At 45.0% G+C, this 25,028-nt stretch overlaps 2 protein-coding genes across 2 annotated transcripts; one reads left to right on the top strand and one right to left on the bottom strand.

The window, feature by feature from the left end:
* The first annotated feature begins 659 nt into the window (after positions 1-659).
* LOC125550883 (uncharacterized) lies at positions 660-13,302 on the top strand. Its single transcript, XM_048713997.2, has 25 exons — positions 660-953; positions 2,764-2,844; positions 3,745-3,844; positions 3,929-4,013; positions 4,103-4,152; positions 4,230-4,295; positions 4,787-4,848; positions 5,278-5,337; positions 6,111-6,210; positions 6,286-6,363; positions 6,504-6,571; positions 6,650-6,718; positions 6,832-6,909; positions 6,995-7,090; positions 7,716-7,786; positions 8,863-8,940; positions 9,028-9,133; positions 9,719-9,823; positions 10,157-10,314; positions 10,398-10,518; positions 11,316-11,447; positions 11,567-11,674; positions 11,804-11,910; positions 12,046-12,141; positions 12,335-13,302. The coding sequence occupies exons 1-25, from the start codon at positions 885-887 to the stop codon at positions 12,705-12,707; spliced, it is 2,517 nt and encodes an 838-aa protein (XP_048569954.1). The 5' UTR covers positions 660-884; the 3' UTR covers positions 12,708-13,302.
* A 462-nt stretch (positions 13,303-13,764) lies between these two features.
* LOC125550889 (pyrophosphate-energized vacuolar membrane proton pump-like) lies at positions 13,765-17,960 on the bottom strand. Its single transcript, XM_048714002.2, has 5 exons — positions 17,490-17,960; positions 15,883-16,426; positions 15,407-15,786; positions 15,177-15,263; positions 13,765-15,069 (listed from the first exon to the last, which is right to left on the bottom strand). Exons 1-5 carry the CDS (start codon positions 17,765-17,767, stop codon positions 14,061-14,063), a joined length of 2,298 nt encoding a protein of 765 aa, XP_048569959.1. The 5' UTR covers positions 17,768-17,960; the 3' UTR covers positions 13,765-14,060.
* Between the last annotated feature and the right edge of the window lie 7,068 nt (positions 17,961-25,028).

A 25,028-nucleotide genomic window follows, 5' to 3' on the forward strand; every position in this document is an offset into this window, starting at 1 on the left:
ACTATATCTAGTAGAGAGGGTCGGTTGCAACAAAATGATCATCGAGTCCGATACTAGCTTTGTGGTGGAAGGGGTGCAACAACCAGATACATATGTTGGCTCAGATGTTGCAATGGTGCTCGAGTGCAAACAATTAGCAATATACTTCGTAATTGTTTCTTAGCGCCAGTTCTTTTGGGTGATTCTGAAGAATCGCCCCCTTCCCCAGCTTCTCTCAGAATCGCCACTTGATTTTATTATGTTAAGATCTAATTAGCTAGGATTGTGAAAAACATATGAAGTGACGATTCTGGAAAAAGGTGATGAGGAGGGTGATTCTAGCAGAATCATCCAAAAAAACTGGCCCTTACACACAGTGCCCACGTGAAGCTAATGAAGTAGCTCATAGCCTAGCTAAGAACTCGTAGTGAAAAATCGTCTTTGTTTTGGGAATCTATAATTCCTGATTTTATTTCTCATTCACTTGTAAACAATATGTCCGAATAAATCTGTTGCTTTTAAAAAAAGTCTGTCTACTGTAAAAAAAAGACCCGCGGCACCGCAAATAAATATCCTAGGCTCCTATTTCCCTCTTCCCACCCTGCATTTTTCCAGTCCGCGAGTAAAACGTACGAGTAGTACAGTACTACTACACGAAGAGAGAGAGAAAGTTCGGGGGGCCAATAGGGAAAAGGCAAAGAGAACCCCGCGAAGCGAGAGACAAGAGCGAGAGGGAGAGGGAGGGAAAGAGAGAGATAGGGAGGTGAAGAGAGGCGAGGGGAGGGGAGGGAGCTCGCCAATGGCGGTTAGGGTTTCGCCTCCATCCTCCTCCCGCTGCTAGCCGCGTCGCGATTCGAGAAGCTGCCGTACCGTCCCCCCGTCGGAACGCGAGCGGGGTCTCCGCGATGGGGGAGAAGCCGGGCCAGGGCAGGAAGGAGGCGTGGCAGGGCGAGTCGCTGCGCACGCGCATGAAGGTGAGCTCCTCCCGCTTATTGCCCCTCATCGGAGTTCCTAGAAGCATCCAGCGGCGAGCTGGTGCGGTAGATCCACTCGCGGCAGTTTTTTTGGCGCGCCCGTGCCTTCGGTTTGCGGCTTGGGGCGCGGGCTGTCATCGGAGCTCCCGTTTGATCCCCATTTCGAGGTACCCGATGTTTCTAGAAGTCCGCGGGCTCTGGGATTGACGAGGTCGCTCCTCTGGAACTGAGAGGCGGTAATTCGATGTTCCGTTCATGTTGGGACAGTGTAGAGTGGGCATAGTTTTGGGGATTTTCAAGCGCACGGCTGGTTGGAGAAATCTAGGATGTCTTCGCTATGTTTTGTGCGATTTTCTGCAGCAGCAAGCCCTACAAGTGACGATCTCTTGCTAATTAGCACATACAATCGTTTTTCTTTTTAAGTCAGCACCTACAGATTATAATACTTTGATTCGATATAGCCATATAGGAGATTAGGAGTATCAGAGGTATTTCACGTGTCCAGTTCATTCACGTGAATGCAGTATGCCGCCTCGTGTATATCTAGAGGAACGGTGCAACATCAGTTTGCTGAATAGTTTTTACTCAAGACATTTTAGTTCCATTTGCCGAAAAAGGCTCACGCCACATTTTATGTATAAAGCAACTTTTTAGTTCCATTTCAAGCTTCAGCTAATTTGTTTACTATGCTGCAAACAAGGATTTACAGAAACCCCGTTTCTGCTGCGGAGTTGTTATTCACAAGGGAATTTTCCTGCTCAGCATCTTAGGTGCTGGTTAGTAGCAAGCATGTAACATGTTTGTTTAGTTGTTTTTGAGCTTCGTGCTTCAAGGATATGGCATGTACACCTGCTCGATCTTGTATGAACTATCAGGTTTTATCTAAATATATGTCAGTTAGTAACCTGATGTCTGCATTGGGATAGCTACTTGTAGAAGAAGGTCAAACTTCATGCCTTAAACGGGATTAGAGCATCAGAAGTGGGATATAGTGTATGGGTGCTACTCTACTGGTGTGCAATACAGCCATGGATCATAAATAGATCTGAGTAAGGAATTTAGACCACTATGCTCTCTGTTTGGTTCAATTAAAAATCACCATCACAGAAGTGTTGCTATCTCCTTATTGTAATGATTAGATTTCTGCTTATCCGGTTCTGTTTGGTAAGGAGGATAATCATAGGTCAAGATTCATAAGACTTATATTCCAGTAATTTGTAGATCACATTTATTTTCGGCAGAGGGAATCAGGGGGTTATAGTATTGCGTTATTGATATAGAGAATCGAGCATCGTCCTGTTGGCTAAAGGCGCGGGTCCGTGCCGACCCACTGTGTTCGAGGCTTAGTCTCCATGGGGTATGCTTGTGACCATGGTTATCTTCTTAATTGAAATGCCACGGGTGCTAGTGCCTTCTTGGTGCTGGTTGAGTTTCTTTATATACTGATATGTATTTTTCCAGACATTAGTTTGATTATTCAAATGTAGGTTGTTGAACGTTCCCAAGCATGAAATTTCAGAGTCATAGCAGAGCAGTAGTTTGTTTTGGAGTGGGTAAATTAGGATGCCACACAGTTCATCATTTTCTGCTGTGTGTGGTAAAGATTTTACAAGTAGCTTGGCGTGACTACTATGGTATCCTTCACCTCATTTACTAGGCCCGTTTTTTACTGGGTCACTCAAATGTGCAATATGCTTTGCCTGTAACTGTTAATCTACTTATTATCTTATCCCCACTTATTTATGCATTTTGTGCTATGCTATATAAGCAATAGCCATTAAGACATTTGACACTTTAAAAATTGCTCCAGCGTGTCAAAGTGTACCGGTTGGAAGATAATGGGAAGTGGGATGACCAGGGAACGGGTCATGTAACCATTGACTATATAGAGGTATGGTTTGACAATATTTCTTAGTTATATATGGTTTCTCTGCTGATGCACCACATAATTTAAATTTTCTAGAAGCATGTGGTGATGTACATGTCGTTATTCACACTATTACTGGATTTTATTTCTATCTTGATAGTTTTGCTATGTTGTTGATGGCTTTATCATCCTTCTGTTTTTCTGTATTTTGTACAATTACATTGGAGTTGAACAGGCCAACATATTTGCAGTATGGGAGCTTAATATTACTACACATATTCATAGTGCCTCTGATGGCATTAGGGATGCAAGTGCGCCGAGCCAACCCATTGACTTATCCTGCGTTTGCTAGATATATATTTTTAAAGTATACTAGAGATGACGCCTGTGTGTTGCTGTGGAAATTGGTTCAATTATTTCAATGAGATTTGGTTGTATGAAACATTAGTTTTTGGATAACATTATGAGAATTTAAACTAAAATAATATAATTTATTGTATTTTATTATACTATATAGTTGTAGAATATTTACTGAATATGAGTATCATCCATGGTGTATGTTAACGTGTGTCTTTTCCCATGCATGGTGGTATGCCATGGTGAGTTGGCATAGTTGCACGTGAAGTGTTTTCTATGGTGGGTCTTTTCACATGCATGGTGACATAGTTGCATGTTGAGAGAATTAGAGTTAGTGGGGATCAACTATTTAGATATATAGGATATGCAAAGTGGACCACCATTTAAGTTAACACCAAAGTGGCCAATTGGGCCGACCCGCTTGCATCCCTACATGACAGTGAAGTTTGGTCTGTTTATCACTGAGAAAAAAGTAAGGCATGAAGCAGTGTTGGTGACAAGATTTTTCTTTTTAAGCGTTATTGTTTGTCATTCGAGATTTACTTTCTTAGCTTTTTTCTTACCTAGGGATCAAAAGATCTCGCTCTTGCTGTCGTGGATGAAGAGGATAATGACACTCTGCTGCTTCACAACATTACACCTGATGATATCTACAGGAAACAAGAAGGTGAACTGGCATGCTATCATTTTTTTTTTGATAGCCATTTCTTTCTTTCTCCTGACACAGTGGTTTGCCCATTTTATTTGGTAGAAACAATCATCTCATGGAGGGATCCTGAAAAGGCACTAGAATTAGCACTGAGCTTTCAAGAAGCCGAATCATGCTCATTCATATGGTGATTCAACAATAAATGGTGTTATTTCTGTGTCCCTTCCCTTCAGTGGCTTAATCATGTCTAATTTGCATTCTGATGGCTTTATGCAGGGAGAATATGTGTACCATACAGCTTGAACTACAATCTAAAATCCTTGGCTGTGAGTTTGTTAAATCAGTTGGTTTTTTGTCTGGTTATTCTCATTCGTCCTTCTAATTATTTTGCCATGTCTTGCAGCTCATGAAGTTCGTCCACAACGAACAGTGAAATCTCTAGAAGCTCCAAGAGATTCGCTTTCGCGTGGTAGGTAACTACTTATTCTCTCGTGTGCAACATGTGCTCTATAATATACTCCCTCCATCCCATATTAATTGTCGCTCAAACGGATGTATCTAGCACTGAAATATGTCTAGATACATCCGTTTGAGCGACAATTAATATGGGACGGAGGGAGTATTTGATAACTTAGTATCAAAGTAATCTTTACAATTAACTCTTGATTGTTATGTTGCAATATGTGCACATGATCTCTTTAGTATTGCTAATGTTCAGTACAGAGTTATTGGAACTGATTTACCATTTCAATTCAACAACCCCAAGAACTCTGCTTAATTCTTGAGTGGATTATTTGGTGGCCTGATCACATTATATTCAATTTCACAAGCTCTGTATGAAACATTACATTCTTATGTTTATTTATTCAATTGAGAAGTCATGCTAAGGATCCTTTTTTTTTATTTGTGATGATCACTTAGAAAGTTTAGAATATTAATCAGTTATTGCTTTACCTGCAGGTAAATCCTTAGCATTTGAACTTCCTCCTCTTGAATTGTCCAGTCTCTCTGTTATTTTAAAGGTGTGAGCAACCTTCAGTGTTCTTTTCATGTAAACCTTTTAACACTTAGTGTTTTTATGATGCTTTATTTAATGACATCTTTTCGGTTGCCAAGTAGAAGCATCATATACTTTGCTATCAGATATTAGGAGCTCAAAAGTATTGTGAAGTCATTTAGGACATGGGGGAGTCTTCATGTATTTGTAGGATTCAACTTGGTCAATGTGCATGTAGTAAACATACAGAATGAATCATACAATGTTTTATTCTCAAAAAATTATACAGCCAGCCCACCAGGGTTCGACCATCCCTGACTGAAAGTCTGGTGTCTTATTCTTCTATATTAATTGTAGCAAGGGGCTTCTCGCCCCTTAGGCCCTTCGTTTTTCTTGAAAAATTATACAATATTTTACATACTGAATATTGAAATATTGTTCACCAAATGTACAGACTATACTGCTATGTGATGTGACGCAGCAGACACGTCTCGCAGATTTAATATTGAAAGATGTAAGTCATTGACTGTTTATTTGTGGTTATGATGCTGTATGTAGCACGTTTCTCTCCCTGCAGTTAGGTGCATACATGTAGATTTGACGCAAATATTAAGTCAAATGCAGCGCAACGAGATTTATCCTGTGGAGCCAACACATGATCAAGTGTTTTTTTTTAAATGTTAAACACATAATAAAAAATGTAATTTGTTTAACTCACATATTGTTCTTATACGGCTGATTCACAAGATATCAAAGGAAAAATGAATTATGAATCATGCAATTAGCTGATGAGATTTAAGACTAATAAGTTTTTCAAGTATTCATCCTCCAAATGTTTGTCAGCTTTCACAAAATCTTCCAAAAGCCAGAAAGTTCCTCTTACATATTTTTACTTCGCACCTGATTTTCAAATGGGCACAAACCTTAATATGTGCTTCCTTTCTCTTTTAATATATTTTAACTTTGAACCTGATTTTCAAATGGGCACATGCCTTAATATACACAGCTTTAAGTCTTGGATTTCATATCTTCATAGAATCAATTTATATGTGTAAATTTCATCGCAAAATCCTCTCATACTTGCACAATGTAGGTGCAATCAGCCCCCATATGTATAGTAGAAACTAGACAAATGAATGCTTTTATTTTGGTATGAGGAATGAATGTAGCTAACTAGACTGTCAACAAATTGCATCTGCACACAAGGTTTTCTGAATTTTGATTTATTTATGTATGTATACCGTGATGTTTTGAACTTATCTGTTTCACTAATACAACATGTTACAGCGTGATTTTTTCCCCAAGATAGTGGACCTTTTCAGAACATGCAAGGGTTTAGGGGACATGGATGGTCTCCACAAGATCTTCAGATTAGTCAAGGCAATCAGTAAGTACATAGTACTTAGTAAGCTTCAGCAAAGATTATTTCAGCTTGCTACTTACATTTTTTCTGATTGTGCAGTATTATTGAACAGTGCTGCTATATTTGACAAGATTTTCTCCGATGATTTTATTCTTGACATAATTGGTGTCCTTGAATGTAAACACTATACCCTGTACCTCTCAGTTGTGCTTTACATCAGTAAATTATAAACTCTGCTGTGTTCTACACAATGACATACCTGTAGAGCTACATGCACTGTTCTTTACTTATTTATTAACGAGTCCTGATCTATACAGACGATCCAGAGGATCGTAATGTGCAAAATCATAGTGCTTTCCTGAAGGAGCATGCAGTTTTCAAGGAGGTAAATCGAGTGTCATCTTTTATGCATCTTAAACTGTTTGAGTTGTAATGATTTTAGGTGACGCTTTCTCTCTCATAGGCCATACCCATTAGAAATGCTTCTGTGGTTTCAAAGATTCATCAAACATACAGAATATGCTATATAAAGGTCAGTGCTCTGCTGCACCACCCTGCCCCCGCCATCTAGAGTTTTCGTTTATTTGATCTCTGTTGCCAACTTTTGTGCTAATTATTTCAAACCGGAGTGCCTGTCATCTACAGGATGTTATATTACCGAAAGGACTGGATGAAGCTACTCTGGCAAGCCTTAACGCAATTATTAATGCGAACAATGCTTTTGTTAGTGTTTCAACTATACCAAGTTTTCACGTGCTTTAAACAAAAATTTCCTTCTGTAATTTTGGACTCTATGATTCTCCTGTAGGTTGTTTGTCTACTGAAGGATGACACTTCTTTTATGCAAAGACTGTTTGCTACTATGAGGTCTTCAAATATTTCCGCTGAATCAAAAAGAGAACTGGTGAAACTAGCATTTCATTTCGTTGTTTATTTCTTTAGATACACCCTTCTGTATAGAACCTGCAAGAATGTATGATTATAGTAGTCATGATGGCTATATTATATTATGATCTGTTCTGTTAACCTTGTTTGAACTATTCAGTTGCAATTGTTGAACTGCCAGAAAAGAAGAAAGGCTAATGAATGTTCATTCCTTTCATGGATCACAGTAGTTCCATGATGTGTTGTAGGCAGTTGGCACTTAGAGGAAATGAAACAAACCATGAACCCAAGGATGTGTTTGATGATGCTAGCGTCTAGATGAAGTAGTTTATTTGTTCATCATGTACTGTTGCGTGACTATTGTAAATTAGATTGGAAAATATATTTGAGCTCTGCTGAGCATTGGCTTCCATCATTTGGGAGTTGATATGAGTGTGGACTATGAATCTTTGCACTAAGTTGCTCCAAAAGTATCTTTGTACTACGTACCTTATTACCTTTCTAGTCAATCTGCTAGTTCTTTATGTTGAAATTATATATCATTGTGTGTGTTGGGGGGAGTGTGGCGTGCCAGTGTACGCTCAATTCAGCAATGGTTCTCCTTTTGTATGCCATTTACATGGATAACATTTTGTTCTTTGCAGGTCTTGTTTCTGCGTGAGTTTTGTACTGTCAGCTCAAGTCTGCAGCCTGCTCAACGAATGCAACTATCTAGGTTGGTATATGAATGATGTATTTTCTCTTGCGCACTTCAGAATTTCTTTCTTTGTTTTGTTGGAATTTATCGCAGTTATCACGATATTACCTGGGGGCCTGCCACACTGTATTCATGGTCATTTCGATCAGGTTTTGTTCATCATTGACAACAAAAACAACAACAACAACACCAACGCCTTTCAGTCCCAAACAAGTTGGGGTAGACTAGAGTTAAAATCCGTAAGATACCGAAACCAGGTCATGGTTCTGGCACATGGATAGCTAATTTCCACACACCCCTGTCCATGGCTAAATCTTTGTTGATATTCCAGTCCTCCAGATCTCCCTTTACGGACTCCTCCCATGTCAAGTTTTGGTCTACCCCGCCTCTCTTGACATTATCTAGGTTTTGTTCGTGGTCGTGGCAAAATTTTCTTTGTTAGTTGGTGGGTATTCGTGGCAGCATTTTATGGATGTAATAAGCAAATAGTTGGATCAGCTTTTCCATTTTCCTTTCTCTCCCTCTAGATCGGCTCACACTTGTTATAATAACTTCTCTGTCAAGCCCATTCTTAGATAGATAAACATAACTAATACTGGTAGTAGGTTTCTGTTCCACATTCGTCGCCAAGTCTCGTGGTAAATGTATATTACAATCTTAGCTTTTGTTGGTTATAGGGTGATGCTGTCCATTTGTCAGTTATTCCTGTGTGTATGACTGCAGCCCTTTCAGTTACATGATGACTTATGACAAGCCAACGCTTCTACGGGTTGTGTTTACTCTCTGCTTTTTTTTTGCAGGAGTGTTTACTCTCTGCTAGCCATACGCTTTATGCCAAAATTATTATTGTACATATTGTTTTTGACAGTATACTGTATGGATGTGCTAAAGGATATAGTGCATATGTACGTAAAGGGAACACTATTGACCTCTCGTTTGTGTTTTGATCATTATCTTGCCTTTTTGATGCAATGCAGACATGCCTCTCGAGCAGTTTAGTCAATTTTAACTAAACATCATTCAAGTACAATTTCTTGTAAGCTGTATCATTAGAGACTGTTGTAGTAGTTTACTAATCGTGTTTCTCTATTCAGGGATCTAGCAAGTCGAGGTGTCTTTGATATAATTTCTGATGTGCTGCGGAGTCAGGAAAAAGTGCTTGTCTCAGCTGGGTAACTTCTGGCGCAGTGAATGAATTCTTCTTTGGTTGTTTCTGTATCTTATCCTTTTAAGTCTCACCATTTTTTGGGCAAATGCAGGACAGACATCCTACATTATCTTACTCAAGATCCTAACTTACTGAGATCATATATTGCAAACCACGAGGAAAGTTCTAGAGAAGGCATTTCTCTTCTTGGGCTTCTGGTAAGTGAATTTTGGTCTCCGTACAGATTTGTTGCAGTACTTTTGGTCCAAGCAGTGAATTACATTCCTGTAAAGCCATCGTGTTCTTGGGTCTGTTCAAGCTTGTGTCGAGGGAGAGCCAATTGTGCTCTCTTACCTTGGCAAGGTTTTCCGTGCCCCAACTGCTCTCTCTCTCTCTCTCTCTCTCTCTCTCTCTCCTGGCAAAGCTAATGTCATTGTGCTGCTACAAAACACCAGGTCTGGCCAGCTAAGGCTAGAAATAGTGTAATCTAGCTTTGGATCCAAATGCACCCTAAATCATGGCACCTTCTTGTATTGTGGGTATGTCCTGTCCATTTGTTGTGAACTGCGAGTATCTTACATTTTAGTGGAGCATTTGGACATTGAATTGTGTATTTGCTTGGCATATCTTCTTTTCTTCTTCTTCGAATCCATGCAAACTGTTTGCCTTTTCCTGTTCATTGTGTTATTTTTATCAGGTGATTGTTTTTTTGTCTGATGCTTTTCAGAATATCCTTTTAGCAAAACTCAAATTGCCTTCTCTAGCATAATTGTGGATACTGCTAACAGTTAATCAAATTTCAGATTGAAGGCATTGCAACTGACTTCGGTGGCGAAATGCTCTGCCAGTTTCTGGAAATTCTGAAGGTGCTGCTGGATGGATGTACTGCGGATACGGTTACACAATGTGTAAGATGCTTTAGCTTATATCATGTACTTTTGTCATTCTCTAAATGTATAATCTCCTGATTTTAGGAATGATTTGTATTAAGGACATTATGTAATGCACATCCTTGGTATGATGAATCTCTTCGAGAAATAGTGTTTTTCTCATGTTTCTGCCCCTCTGCTCTCCAATGCTTTTGATCTTCATTTTGGTTTATGAGTAGATGCACGTAGCTAATATGTTTGTTTTATAGAAGCCAATATGAGCTTTGTGGTCATTACAAAATATTACATTTTTTCAAATGCTTGTGTTTAACTAGATTGTGGTATGAAATTTTTGTCTCTGTCCTGTTGCAGAGAGACTTCATCGAGCTATTTTATGAGAAGTGTTTTGATAAGTTGATCAATATAATAGAATCGTCAAGAGTTGAAGAATATTCTGCGAAGCTTGAAATATTGTATAACATTTGTGAGCTCTTATGCTTTTGTGCACGTCATCACCCCTACAAGATCAAGTAATGCTCGGTCGCACCGGTCCACCCCCCCAGCTGTTCATTTTTTTGGCGTCTTTGTTAACACGCGGCTCTCAATCTTGCAGGATCACCTTTTTTGGAAGCAATTCAATGGAGAAGATCCTTACTCTAACCCGTCGAAGAGAGAGGTCTTTGGTTGTGGCAGCTGTCCGAATCATGCGTACTATTATTGGTGCTTGCAGAAATGTAAGAAATTTACTTTGTCCCATAAATAAATTAAGCATTGCATCATTGAGGGCTCTTTACATCCAGGAAAAGCACTATATAATTGAAATTTTGGTTCTTCTGCGCACTACTAAGTCTATTGGTCCTTCTTGACTACATTATGACTGCCAACTTAAAACTAGATACAGTCTAGCAAGCATTCCATGTTGACCACTGGATAATGGATCAGATTCACCGGGATGTAATTATTGCAGCACAACTGACAACTTCTTAATTAACCCACTCACATGCTGAACATATTTATGATTGTTCCCACGTCCTCAAGAGTTGAGTATCATGACCACCCAAATCCAACCTATCTTTCATCCAATGATCCACATGCGAGTTTATCATACACCTATGCTTGTTTGCTTATATGCATCACATGCACCCCATATCTTATTACTGCAAAAAAGAGTCGTTTGTAGCTTAAAATATTTAACAGCGGTGGCGACTTTTACTAGTGAAGGCAAATCTCTCTTGATTTGTATAGTTGAATCCGCCCTTTATGCACAAGTGTACCAGCTGGTGCAGCACAGCATGGTATAAAGCCGAATAAAAGGACTGATGATTCCAAGATGAGGATTTAGCTTCCTTCGTCGGAGGCAATAGTAAACATGTCTGTCAATCATGTTGCTTGCTTCTTTTAGCAAAACTGTGTGGTACACCTTATATCGCTGATCGTTAGAGAATAGGCCTACCAGCCAGCAAGCATATCCTAACTGCAATGTTCTTGTCATATCTTAATTTGAGATGTTTTTTTTTGCTGTGTTCTCTAGGACGAGCTTCTAATTAGCCATGTCATTGAATTCAACACGTTGAAACCAATTATTGAAGTATTTGTTGAAAATGGGAATAGATACAACATGCTACACTCCACGGTCCTCGAACTGTTGGACTTCATAAGAAAGGTACATCCTTATCCATTGACATGTACATGTTATCGAGTATGGGAAAAAATATTTGTCTCTCCAAAAAAGGAAAACAATTATCTACTGGGCTTTGCCATCTGATGCATTTTTGTGAACAGGAAAATCTAAAATCCCTCGTCGTATATGTTGTTGAGTCTTTTTGGGATCAACTTTTGATGTTTGAACAACTGACAAGCATTCAGGCCTTCAAACTCAAGTATCAAGAGGTGGAGAGTTGAGACTTTGTCTGTTCTCGCATTCTGCCATTACTGTCAATTTTGTCACTCTAGCAAGTTAGGCATTAGTATACCATGTACTATTGACATGAACAATGATGGTATTTTGTTTCCTGCTAGTACGTGGATATTGCTGAGGAAACGCAAACTACCAGTGTGGATCATACGAGAAAGGCAGATGAAAGAGGTCTTGATAAGGAAGAGGAAGATTATTTCAGTAAAGACAGGTCTTAAAGTTTATTTCCTCATTTGCTGCTTATTTTATGTTGCTGGGTTGATTGGATTCCAGATGTTCCATTTTTTGTAACTCTTGATGTTGCATTGTTTACTGAACCCACGTGAAATTTCTGTTTTACCTTTAGCAATGAAGAAGATTCTGCTGCACAGACCAGACATGCACATCAACAATGCCTGGTTAAGCCAGCTAATGGAAGTGAAATCCATCACATCCCTGCAAGGTATCTCATCTTCGACAACTGGGGATATTACCAGCTGTACTGTGTTTAAGATTAATGTGCTGTCTTTTACTGGTTCACGTTGATGATAACTCGGCAATTTTTCTGGGTCCTATTTTCTGTACTGATCATGTAATTTCTGTACTCTTAAACATACTTCGTTTCTTGTGTTTCATTCATCTCTTGGCATTTTCAGGCCTAAATCTGGTGGTCTTGTGGATAATGACTCCGACAAAGATTATAAGCCATCTCCCAAGCGACCCGTAAAAGCCGATGAAGCCTTAAATATACCCATGGCGAGCCCAAGCTCATTGGACAGCAAAGATGCAGATGGGAATATTCTAAAGAAGCCCAAGCTAGAAGATAATCAGTCACCACTCTCACCTGCTTCAAGCATAAAAAATTCTGACGGCAACGATGATGTAGGGAAGGCAAGCCCAGGCTCTCCAGATCAACAACAACATGCCCCGGAAAGCCTGGATTCTGGCCATCAAACTGGAGACGACTGTATGAAAGATGCTGAGGATACAACAAAAACAACCGACTCTGAGCCTTCTACAGCAGGATGAGTCATTTTTCTCCATCAATTGGCCTCAACCCGGTCTTTCCTTGCAGCTACAAGGATAAGGAATCACGTTTGGCTCCAAAGAAGGCTAGATCCATAATATGCTAAACTTCAAGCCCGCAAGCTTGACTGGAAGTGAGACAGCTTTGGGCACAGCCATATATATCTTGGATGTGATATCGACTGAACGTGTAAAATTGATCTTCAGGAATAGATCCTGAAGCTGAGAATGAGCGCAGCTTTCGTCACGGCAACATAGGAATTTTTGGTTGCATTAGTCTAGTATGGACAATATGACATTAAGCAGGGGCGTGGAATGTGCCCTTTGCTAGAAGCTTCCACCCATGTGGAATGAAAGGCAGATGAGCTGTTATCTTGTAAAACTGCCGGTAGATATTAGAATGGTTCACAATAGCTTGCTCTACTTTGCAAGTCCAAATTGATGGTAGTCTAGCAATCTAGTTTCTGGTAGTACGGTGTCTATGTAACACGGGCTATGCGCTGTGCATACGCTGTTTCCTGGTTTGCCACTCCGGTGCGGCTGTCTCATGATTTGGGGATTTCAATTGAATTAATCCTAGGCCATTTCTCTGAGCACATCATTACCTGTTTTTTTTTCTGCGTTTGCTAAACGTGAGGTACCTGATTTTTGAGTGTCGGTCGATTTCGGCTTTGCGCGAGACCTAAGACGGGGACTGTGAGGAGTGCCGGCAACGGCGAGACTGACTCTGAAACTTGACGGGTGAGGGTTGTGAGTTGATGCAGGTGGTGGTGGTGGCCTGGTGGGGGGTCTTTAGGTGGATGGTTGTGGCAGGCGGCAAGCAATGGCGGTAGGGGGAGGTTCAGAGGATGACGAGGCGGAGGCAGGCGGTTGGGCCGGGGTAGATGGGCGGCTGCGTGGGTAGAAGATGAACATCCAGCAGCTAACACTGTAATCTGTGTAGCCAATTTGGTTGGAAAATAAGAAAAAAGTTGGTTAGCTAAATGATACTCCCTCCGTTCCATAATGTTCTTATATTATGGGACGGAGGAAGTAAATCAGAGAGATTAAACAAGCAAGATTAAGATAATCCACCGGCGCCAAACACAGCCTCACGGTGATGGCACTCTGCTGAAGGCCCAGAGACGAGCATCCATGCTGCATTTAGAAGTCATGCCTTAAGAGTGACAATTTGCTACACCACGAGCTTATTTCTAAGGCGGGTTTGCACTCGAATAAAGTCCGAAACTAAAGTAACCATTAACCATTCATCACCTCATACAATTCTCCCAGTCTAGAGGTTATTATTGGCAACGAAAGCCTTCTGCTTGGCCATCCAGGTCCAGGCAGCAAGCCGAGCGAACTCGGAATTCAAACTCAGAGGTGCTTGAAGATGAGGCCACCGTGCGCGGCGAAGAATGGCGCGAAGACGAGCGCCTCGACGGCCATGAGCTTGATGAGGATGTTGAGCGACGGGCCGGAGGTGTCCTTGAGCGGGTCGCCGATGGTGTCGCCGATGACCGCCGCCTTGTGCGCGTCCGACCCCTTGGGCCCCAGCGCCCGCGCCTCCGCCGACGCGCCGGCCTCGATGTACTTCTTGGCGTTGTCCCAGGCGCCGCCGCTGTTGGACGCTGAGATCGCCACCTGGACTCCCGACACCAGCGCGCCGGCGAGGAGCCCGGCCAGCGTCTCGGTGCCGAACAGCGTGCCGGCGACCAGCGGGCTGAGCATGACGAGCGCGCCGGGCGCCAGCATCTTCTTGAGCGACGCGTCGGTGGAGATCTTGACACAGGTGGCGTAGTCCGGCTTGGCCGTGCCCTCCATCAGCCCCGGGATGCTGTCGAACTGCCGCCGCACCTCCTCCACCATCGCCAGCGCCGCGCTCCCCACGCTCCGCATGGTCATCGCCGAGAACCAGTAGGGCAGCATGGCCCCCACCAGCAGCCCCGCGAACACCCGAGGGCTCAGCACGTCCACCGCCGCGACCCCGGCGCGGCTCACGTAGGCGCCGAACAGCGCCAGCGACACCAGCGCCGCCGACCCGATCGCGAACCCTTTGCCGATGGCGGCGGTGGTGTTGCCGGCGGCGTCGAGTGCGTCCGTGCGCTCGCGGACCACGTGCGGCATGCCGGACATCTCGGCGATGCCGCCGGCGTTGTCGCTGATGGGGCCGTAGGCGTCGATGCTGAGCCCCGTGGCGATGGTGCTGAGCATGCCCAGCGCCGCCAGCGCGATGCCGTACATGGCGGCGAGGCGGAAGCTGGCGTAGATGGCTGTCGCGATGGCGAAGATGGGCACGATCACCGACTTGTATCCCACCGCTAGCCCGAAGATCACGTTCGTCGCCGCTCCCGTCCGGCATGAGTTCGCCACCGCCTGCACCGGCCTACATATACATGCGTCGAACAATTTAAGCAGTGATTAAGTAATCAGCATCTATCCCGTCTTAGCTCAAGTTCGTGCAATTTTTGTAAGTTGTATAATTTCTATTACCTGTAAGCGTTGCTTGTGAAGTACTCTGTGACATAGCCGATGACAAGACCTGCCCACAAACCGGCGGACACACAGATGAACAGGTACCTGCATTCGCAAAGTCATACAAAACCAAATGTCAAATCCATCGATAATTGTTCATGAATATAAAAGTGTATCAATTTGCATTTTGTACTAAATTGAGGATCTCAAGGAAAATGGCGTAGTACGACGAGATCGAGTTGGCATACCAGTTCTTGACGAGCTTGCGCCTGCCGAAGTCGAAGAGGGTGAAGCTGTGGGGCAGGACGAGGAAGCTGACGATGGCGATGCCGACGGTCATGAGCACGGTGGAGATGAGGATCTGCCGCTTGAGCGCCGGCCCGATCTCCTCGACGGTCTTCACCTCGGCGAGGTCGGTGGCGACGACCGTGGTGGCCAAGCACACCACGATGCCCATGGCGCTGATGAGCAGCGGGTACATCATCGCCGCGAAGTTGTGCTCCGTCCCGAACGACGAGATGGACGCCACGAACAGCGCCGCGCACGACGACTCCGCGTACGACCCGAACAGGTCCGACCCCATCCCGGCGATGTCGCCGACGTTGTCCCCCACGTTGTCAGCGATCACCTGCACGCGCACAGCATCGATCGTCTCAGGGTCAGGGACATGCATGGAAAACATGGAGTATTTTTTTCAACTTTGGTAGTAATTCTCAGTACGTACCGCGGGGTTGCGAGGGTCATCCTCGGGGATGTTGCGCTCCACCTTGCCGACGAGGTCGGCGCCGACGTCGGCGGCCTTGGTGTAGATGCCGCCGCCGACGCGGCCAAAGAGGGCCATGGACGAGCCGCCGAGGCCGTAGCCGGTGATGGACTCGTACAGCCCGCCCCAGTCGTCGCCGTAGTAGACGCCGAAGAGGTTGATGGCGACGTAGAGGACGAACAGCGCGCTGGACGCGAGGAGGAAGCCCATGGCGGCGCCAGACCGGAACGCCACGACGAAGGCGCGCCCCACGCCGCGGCGAGCCTCGAGCGCCGTGCGCGCGTTCGCGAACGTCGCCACGCGCATCCCGAGGTACCCGGACATGACGGAGGTGAGCGCGCCCAGGAGGAACGCGATCATGCTGAAGGCCGCGTTCGCTAGCGCCGGCCGGCACAGCCGCGCCGGGTCGTACGTGCATGGCTCTGGCCGCGTGCTGAAACGCTGCGCCGACCCCAAGAACATGAAGATCACCACCGCGAACCCAGCCATGAACACGCCGAGGTACCTGAATTCATCAATAGGATAATTTTTTTGACTATCTGTCAAAATATTCGCCTGACACACGAGTTCAAGCCAGACTCAATACAATTCATATTTTAATGAATTTCTTCAAACTTCGGTAGGAATCCACCCATTTCAAGTGAAAATCTAGTTCATCACCAGGTAATATTTTTTGGGCATGCTTAGATGCTGGCCAATTCAATACCCATCATACCATTTTTTCGACAAATGTTTTTGCTTGTTTGGATGTTTGCAATTTTTTGGTACAGGCCAATCCTTCTTTTCTTTCCTGTAAATGTTGGCCGACAGCGGCAAGCAAAATCTTGATGAAATTTTTGTCTGGCTAAATATTTATTAGGAGAACGTTTGCTAAGACAAACATATACCCCTGGAAGCACGGCATTTATTAGTGTTTTTTATGGCAAGTTCTTCAAACACACATGGCAAATTCTGGTAAACAAAGAATTTTGCTGTGAAATTGCAGTGTTCGCTTGAAAGAATTGCCATGCTACCAACACATAAATTGTCGCGAAAGACGTTTCTCTGGTCATGTACCCCCTGTGAGGGTTCGCTGAATAACATTACCCAAACATTTTATTAGTATTTTCTGCAAATAATATATCTTTTGTCATTTGTACCTTGATTTCAGTTATTCATATAGTATTTTTTTTAGTTTAATCACCACATAAGATAAAAATGCATGCAAATGTTAATTGCTAAAAATAACAATAAGAGAAAAATATTATATTACACTCCTTCCGTAACAAATATAAGACATTTTTTTGGCACTATCAGTACTATATACTAGAAGCCAAACATTTTTTTGGCATTTTCCGCAAAAAGTGTTTTTTTTGTTGCATTGTACCATGATTTTTGTTAGTCATCTGTAATTAAGTTGAATCAGCACGCAACCTCAAAAACATGCCAATATTACTTGCTAAAAATAATACTAACAGTAATAAAAAGAAACAATATATTACTAGCGTGTTTTTTATTTTTCATCTCTATGCAAGTGGCACCAAAAACATTTTGGAAAGCAAAATTTGACATCAAAGGCGTGTGTATACCTGTACTCCGTGAAGAGGAAGGACGTGGCACCGATGGAGATGGCGTGCTGGATCTCGGCGCACCGGGCCTCCACCTGCCGGTAGTCCACGCCGTCCTCCGCACTCTCATCGTGCCCGCTGCGGCCTTTCTGGGCGGCGGCGCCGCCGCCATCCTCGCCGTCGTGGGATGGGACCGGCACCTTGGCCACCACGTACCACTGGAACACCGCGAAGGCGATGCCGATCACCGCCGCCAGCGGTATCAGTACCTCCGCCCCCGCCGTCCCGATGACAGCCATCCGAACAACCTTTGATGGACTAGTGACTATAGGCTTTTGCTCCTGAGCTCCAATGGCAGAAAATAGTTCAGGCGAGAGCAGTGGCTTGGTGGCTGAGACGAAGACGCGAGCCCCCGTTAAAAACAGGGCGCCGAGCCCAGAAACTGCAACCAGAACCCTCACTTCACCGCTTACTACACACTGGTCATTGACTCAATGTATATCTGCTAGCGCGAGGGCGGGCCGAGGGTGGTTTATACCTACAAGGGCTGGGACGAAAAGTTGCCGCCTCGCCTCGTGCTCTGCATGCATGCATGACGATCACGCACAAGCCATGCACGTACGTCCAAGCTTGCACATGTGGCTCATGTCCACCTCTGCCGTTGCTGTGCTGTGCAGTGCAGAGCTAGCTCAGGCTATGGGTTCGCCCGCCATCTGGCTCATGTCCTGCTCGACCGCCGTTGTGCTGTCCACAACAGCTAGCTGAAGCTATGGGTTCGCCGGCCACGTATATACGTTGCTCACGTCCTGCTCGGCCGTTGTTGTTGTGGACAGCTAGCTAAAGCTCTGGCGTCGTCGTCGGACACCGTAGATGCATGGGTGTGCATGCTTCACAGCGTGTCAATTTTGGCAAATGTGTGTTGTTTTCGCAACGTATTTTGTCACCGGCTTCCGTTTTATGGGAAGAGTGTAATTTTGGCAAATGTGTGTTGTTTTCGCAACGTATTTTGTCAGTGCCTTTCGCTTTATGGGAAGAGTGTCCAAAGACTCCAACAGAAAGCACCCATAAACGTCTAAGAAAAAAGGGTATCCAAAGACTCCAGGCCAGCAGAGGATGTGGCCAGCGGTCTAGAGTTCTCTGTTGTGGCTTTGGGCTGGATATATACGATGATGCGTCGGCGATGAATTGTCCTGCTAAGGGCGGGCATGGACAGGCGATGGAGAGGCCGATGGCGTGGCCGGAGGGAAAATGCAGGCAGGCATATGTCCATGAGTCCATCCAAGGAAGTGGTGCCATCGAGGCTCGATAGCTTCACATTTTCAGCCCAAGGAACTATTGGAGCCAGCTGCAGTTTAGTTGTCTGCTTCCTCTTTCTTTTGAAAAGCTTGCGAAAAAATACACTGAGAAGATCATGCTGAAAATGTGAACTGTGATGCTATTCAACGAACGTTCGCTGAATGTGCATGTCAAAACTAAGTTTCCGCAGTGTTGGGTGTATGACAATTCCTTCATGCGAACATGTCAGTTTCCGCAGCAAATGCTCTGTTTGCCAGAATTTGTCATGTGTTTTGAAAGAAATTGCCATAAAGAAGGTTCGTAATTGCCACTCCCTCCCAGAAAACGTTGGCTGGTTATTAGAGTCCTGACTCCTGACTAATTAACCTTAGGATGAGGAGATAAGGCTGAACCATAATTAACAATAGCACACCCTCTGCATAGGCGTCACCCTGTGTCGTTATCCCATCTTTTGTTTCCTTTTTCTTTTCTTTTTGCAATCCCCTCCCCCCTCCCTCAAAACTTTGAAATGGGTGTCGGTACGATAGTTGGCGGTCACACACAATTCAAGGGATGCTTGAAGCTTAAAGATTTAACAAAGTCTTTTTGTATTTCCTCTTGTATTTTACTATAAGAAATCTTCTAAGGACAAGTATACTGTGAGGCACAAGGACCGAAAACTCAGAAACCACCGGTGCATCGTTATCACTGGACCAAGTTCATTTAACACCAGTGGACAAGAACTTGATACATACTTCTATAAGCAACATAGTTTTATACAAAAATGTTACTATTGTCAATGGAAACTGCTCCGACATGCCCCCATGACGACAATCACTCCGGCCCCGCTGCACACCACCACTTTTCATGTGGTCGCGCTTGCCATCCGCAAATCCGTTCCTGCCATTGGAGGATGGTTGGTGGCACGCTCACTCCTTCCCTAGGCTGCAAAGGCACCAACTCTGGACCCACTACCTTGACCGGTGCCTCCTCCGGCCTGCTACAACTCCCCCGACATCGATCCCTTCAGGTGGAGTCCAGTGACGGCCTGTCTTCCTCCACCACCCTTGCCCGTTCCATATTGGGAGGAGCTAGACAAGATCATTGTGTTGCCTATGCCATGCCTGGAAATGGGGTGGACGCCGAGCTCTGCCCCCTCACAATATATAGGTACATGTGTGTCAACTCCTAGGAGGCTTGGGTCCCCGCTGCCGCCTCTGCATGGGCACGCCTACCGGCCCCATGACCCATCTCCTCTGGCGTTGGCTACCCCAGTTGCCGCACCATATTTAGAGGCCGCCTCCGCCGCCTCAGGAGGGACGTGCTCCTAACCAGATTGAGCAGGTGCTTGGGTCCCCATCACCTTCTACGCCTGGCCATCCACGCCGACCCCACGTCTGGCTTCCCCCAACGATGAGAACCTGACCTCAATGATGACCACTCCTCGAATGTTGCTGCCACCTCCTACACCGGTCGTCCTCACAAGTTTGTCGCGTGCCATTGCTGGATGTGACATGTTCGCGCTAGTGGCCTCTCCCATGCGCCTTGGTTAGGGTGAAGGGTGTAGTTGTATCAGCCGAGACATGAAGCCTGCTACTTACTTGTGTTGCGATCCAACACGTCGTGGGGAATTGTTGGGGACTAACACCTCGTCAAGGCAAGGCGTTGCGGCTCACCGCCTTCACCGGCCTTCCACCTTCCTGCTTGCAACACATATGTGGCTCCTTCGGCGTGGATGAGGGACCAATGCTTTTGGTGCCTCTCAAAAGGTCGTTGAGCCCGCTCCCGCAGGGACGCAATTCGGTGCACGAACTACCTATGACCCGGTGACACCATTTGATTTGGCCATGCAAAGCTCTCCATCAACCTGAATACGCAGCTCTGATGTGTTGCACCACTGCTTCCCACAATGCCTTTACACGCCAACGTTGCAACCCCGATAGATGTATCATTGCAGAGCGTCCTCACGCAACAAGCTGAACTGCAAGGTTGCCTAATGAGAGTTCGGAGGATTTTGGTGAGCCGTGGGCTCTTCTTGGAGGGCTCCTAGTTGTGCCTCTACTGGCCTAGCTCTTGGGTTCCATGAGTGAGGGGAAAACATACCTCTATGGTTGTTTCTCACCTTGTGTCAGGTCTTGAAGTCACCGTCTGTTGTGCCGTCTGCCTCTGGAATTGAGGCCATCTTCGGGTCGTTCCTCCGGTTTCTCAAACCATGTTAGAACTTCAGCAACTACGTGGGGTGGCTGATTTGTCTCTTTTGATGGTGCATCTAGGGGTAGTCTTGCTTGTGACCTTAGCGCCCACACCGCCATTACTGGAACCCAACCAACCTCTCGCCTTCATGGAGCATGTAGGTTTGGATGCTATTGTCTTTCACTCGCTGGAGTCTATCAGGTAAGTGGTTCAGAGGGTCACGAGGTCATTGCGTCTGGTGCATTTGCACCTACTCGCAATGCTCTTTTCGCATTAAAGCTTTACGACTTTATTGCCAGCTTGGAGGCTGCTACCCTGAATTTGGCAAGATAATTGGTTGGATCCTAATCGCCAGGGAAATTGAGAAGAGGTGCGCTGGCTGATCCGCAGCCTGAAATAGAAGTATTTTAGGATCAAAAGCAAGAAGAATGGCGGTATTAGGAAGTCGTCTACGGCTGCTTGATGGATGCAACGTCGATATTAGGAAGGCATCTACGGCTTCTTGATGAATGCACCGTCCATTTGGTGTTCTCCGATGCCTTGGTCTATGTATTTTCGTTGGGTGTATGTTTGGTGATGTTGTGATCCATGTGCCGGGGGTTTCCGATTATAGCATGTTTCAGGATTAAGATACAATGAATTGAGAGTGACCTAAGAATATGGGCGCTGCTACGCGTCCGTCGGTAGATGTACTGAAATTATCCGCCGCCTGGAAAGCCGTTGGATCCCTGAGTTGTTAGCCGTCTGATACGTCTCCAACATATCTATAATTTTTGATTGCTCCATGCTATATTATCTACTGTTTTGGGCAATATTGAGCTTTATTATCCACTTTTATATTATTTTTGGGACTAACCTATTAACCGGAGGCCCAGCCCAGATTTGCTGTTTTATGCCTATTTCAGTGTTTTGAAGAAAAGGAATATCAGACGGAGTCGAAACGGAACGAAATCAACTGGAGAAGTTATTTTTGGAAGGAAACACACCTGATGGACTTGGACTCCACGTCAGAAGATACAGGAGCTGCCCACGAGGGTGGGGGGTGCGCCCCCTGCCTGGTGGGGCCCCCGTGGCTCCCCTGACGTGCTTCTTCTGCCTATATAACTTCATATACCCTAAAACTTCCAGAACAGAATTTAGATCGGGAGTTCCGCCGCCAGAAGCCTCCGTAGCCACCGAAAACCAATCTAGACCCGTTCTGGCACCCTGCCGAAGGGGGCAATCCCTCTCCGGTGGCCATCTTCATCATCCCGGTGCTCTCCATGACGAGGAGGGAGTAGTTCTCCCTCGGGGCTGAGGGTATGTACCAGTAGCTATGTGTTTGATCTCTCTCTCTCTCTCTCTCTGTCGTGTTCTTGAGATGATACGATCTTGATGTATCACGAGCTTTGCTATTATATTTGGATCCTATGATGTTTCTTCCCCCCTCTTCTCTCTTGTAATGGATCGAGTTTCCCCTTTGAAGTAATCTTATCGGATTGAGTCTTTAAAGATTTGAGAACACTTGATGTATGTCTTGCCGTGGATATCTGTGGTGACAATGGGATACCGCGTGCCACTTGATGTATGTTAAGGTGACCAACTTGCGGGTTCATGAACCTATGCATAGGGGTTGGCACACGTTTTTGTCGTGATTCTCCGGTAGATCTTTGGGACACTCTTTGAGGTCCTTTGTGTTGGTTGAATAGATGAATCTGAGATTGTGTGATGCATATCGTATAATCATGTCCACGGATACTTGAGGTGACAATGGAGTATCTAGGTGACATTAGGGTTTTGGTTGATTTGTGTCTTAAGGTGTTATTCTAGTACGAACTCTAAGGCTGTTTGTGACACTTATAGGAATAGCCGAACGGATTGATTGCAAAGAATAACTTTGAGGTGGTTTCGTACCCTACCATAATCTCTTCGTTCCTTCTCCGCTATTAGTGACTTTGGAGTGACTCTTTTTTGCATGTTGAGGGATAGTTATGTGATCCAATTATGTTAGTATTGTTAAGGGAACTTACACTAGCGAAACTATGAACCCTAGGCCTTATTTACCATCATTGCAATACCGTTTACGCTCACTTTTATCACTTGCTACCTTGCTGTTTTTATTATTTCAGATTACAAAAACTATTATCTACTATCCATATTGCACTTGTATCACCATCTCTTCACCGAACTAGTGCACCTATACAATTTACAATTGTATTGGGTGTGTTGGGGACACAAGAGACTCTTTGTTATTTGGTTGAAGTGTTGCTTGAGAGAGACCATCTTCATGAGTCAAATGCTGAGCATGATGAAGCCTTTGCCACGCGACGCTGAATACCCAACCGAATTCTTTGTTGAAGACCTAGAGTATCTGCCCCGCACCATTTACCATATCATCAGAAAGACTCTATGGCCTGTCAAAGGACATTCATCTACAACGAAGCTTGAAGGAGCAATGAAGACTTTGGTTTTCTATATCTTCAATGGCATAAGCTTCAATGCTCAAGACTTCTTCATCAGGCAGTTGGCTGCATCTGGCTCCGACATCTTTGGTCTGAAGTTCTATGCTCCATGGGTAATGCGTCTTATCAAGCTTCACTCTGCCTTCAACTATCAGCCGTCTGCGCGCAATCATCTTGTATTCTTGCCAGAGGTTGATCTGTCTGTTGAAGCTATTTACCCAGAGCCTGCAAAGGATCCAATTTATCTTCACAATGTTGATCGTCAAAGCTTCACCCAGCCCATTGAAGGAGTTCAGGCAGTCTCTCATGTTTATCCCTTGGCTGGCAACTGATACGTCTTCAACGTATCTATAATTTTTTGATTGCTCCATGCTATATTATCTACTGTTTTGGGTAATATTGGGCTTTATTTTTCACTTTTATATTACTTTTGGGACTAACCTATTAATCGGAGGCCCAGCCCAGATTTGTTGTTTTATGCCTATTTCAGTGTTTCGAGGAAAAGGAATATCAAACGGAGTTAAAACGGAATGAAATCAACTGGAGAAGTTATTTTTGGAAGGAAACCTACCGGATAGACTTGAACCCTATGTCAGAAGATGAAGGAGGTGCTCACGAGGGTAGGGGGCGCGCCCACCCCCTGGGGCGCGCCCCCCTCCCTCGTGACCCCCCCCTTCGGTCCACCTACGTACCCCTTGTACCCATACTAGCCGAATGCCCGTGCTTTGCCACGGAACAATAAACTTAGACATGAAACATTGCTAAAAATAAATCAAATATAATTTCATAATTATATGTTTGAGCGGTGATACGCGCCGGCGCGCTGACCCGAATTTGGGCCAGTCGGCCTCCAGCCGTCCGATCCAGCAGGCAGGAGCCATTCGTTCCGCCTTCCCCCACGTCATCGTCTTCTTCCCCCTCTCCCCCACGCACGCGTCTTGGTTCAGATCCACCGGTGACATGTCCCTGCCCCAACCACCACGAGTGTGTGCTCCGGCGAGACACAAAAGCACCCGTGTCCTTTCCCTCACAGTTACTGCTCGTCACATCACCGAGCTGCTCGTCGTCGCAACCTCTCTTGGCTCGCCGATGTCACATTTTTCTGCTCCGGCGATGGTAGCAAAAGAAATTGTTGGTTCCAGCTTTCCCGAACAACGTTTCCAGCTTTTCTAGTCGTAGCATCGGCGGCGACAACTTCAGCATTGCCGCTTGCAGCATATACGGCCGCGAGTCATAGCCTTTTCTGTTGCCGGTTGTAGCATTTTCTCCCGTGGGATGCATCTTCCTTGGTCGCCAGTAGCAGTCGTCTACCTCAGAGGCCAAAAAAATCACCGTCGCTGATGCAACAAAAATTGGCTGTTGGTTGTAGCTTTTTCTAGGGCGGTTGCATCTCTAGCGCCTGAGGTTGCAGCTTCCACAGGCCACGGCCCCTCGTTGCAGCCCCGATGCTGACCTTCGCTGTCCGCATCTTCACTCCGCCGCTTGCAGCAAAATGGTCAATGAGTTGTAGATTTTTCTTTTGCCAGTTGAGATTTTTGTTCCGCGGGATGCATCTTCATGGTGGCATGTAGCAAACAAGGACGCCGGTTGTAGCAATTTGTAATGCTGGTTGTAGCTCGCAGCTCCGATGATGTCCTCGCCCATCCCATTC

The sequence above is a fragment of the Triticum urartu genome, chromosome 1A (assembly GCF_056163025.1).
Source record: "Triticum urartu cultivar PI428250 chromosome 1A, HENAU_Tu73, whole genome shotgun sequence".
Lineage (NCBI taxonomy): Eukaryota > Viridiplantae > Streptophyta > Magnoliopsida > Poales > Poaceae > Triticum > Triticum urartu.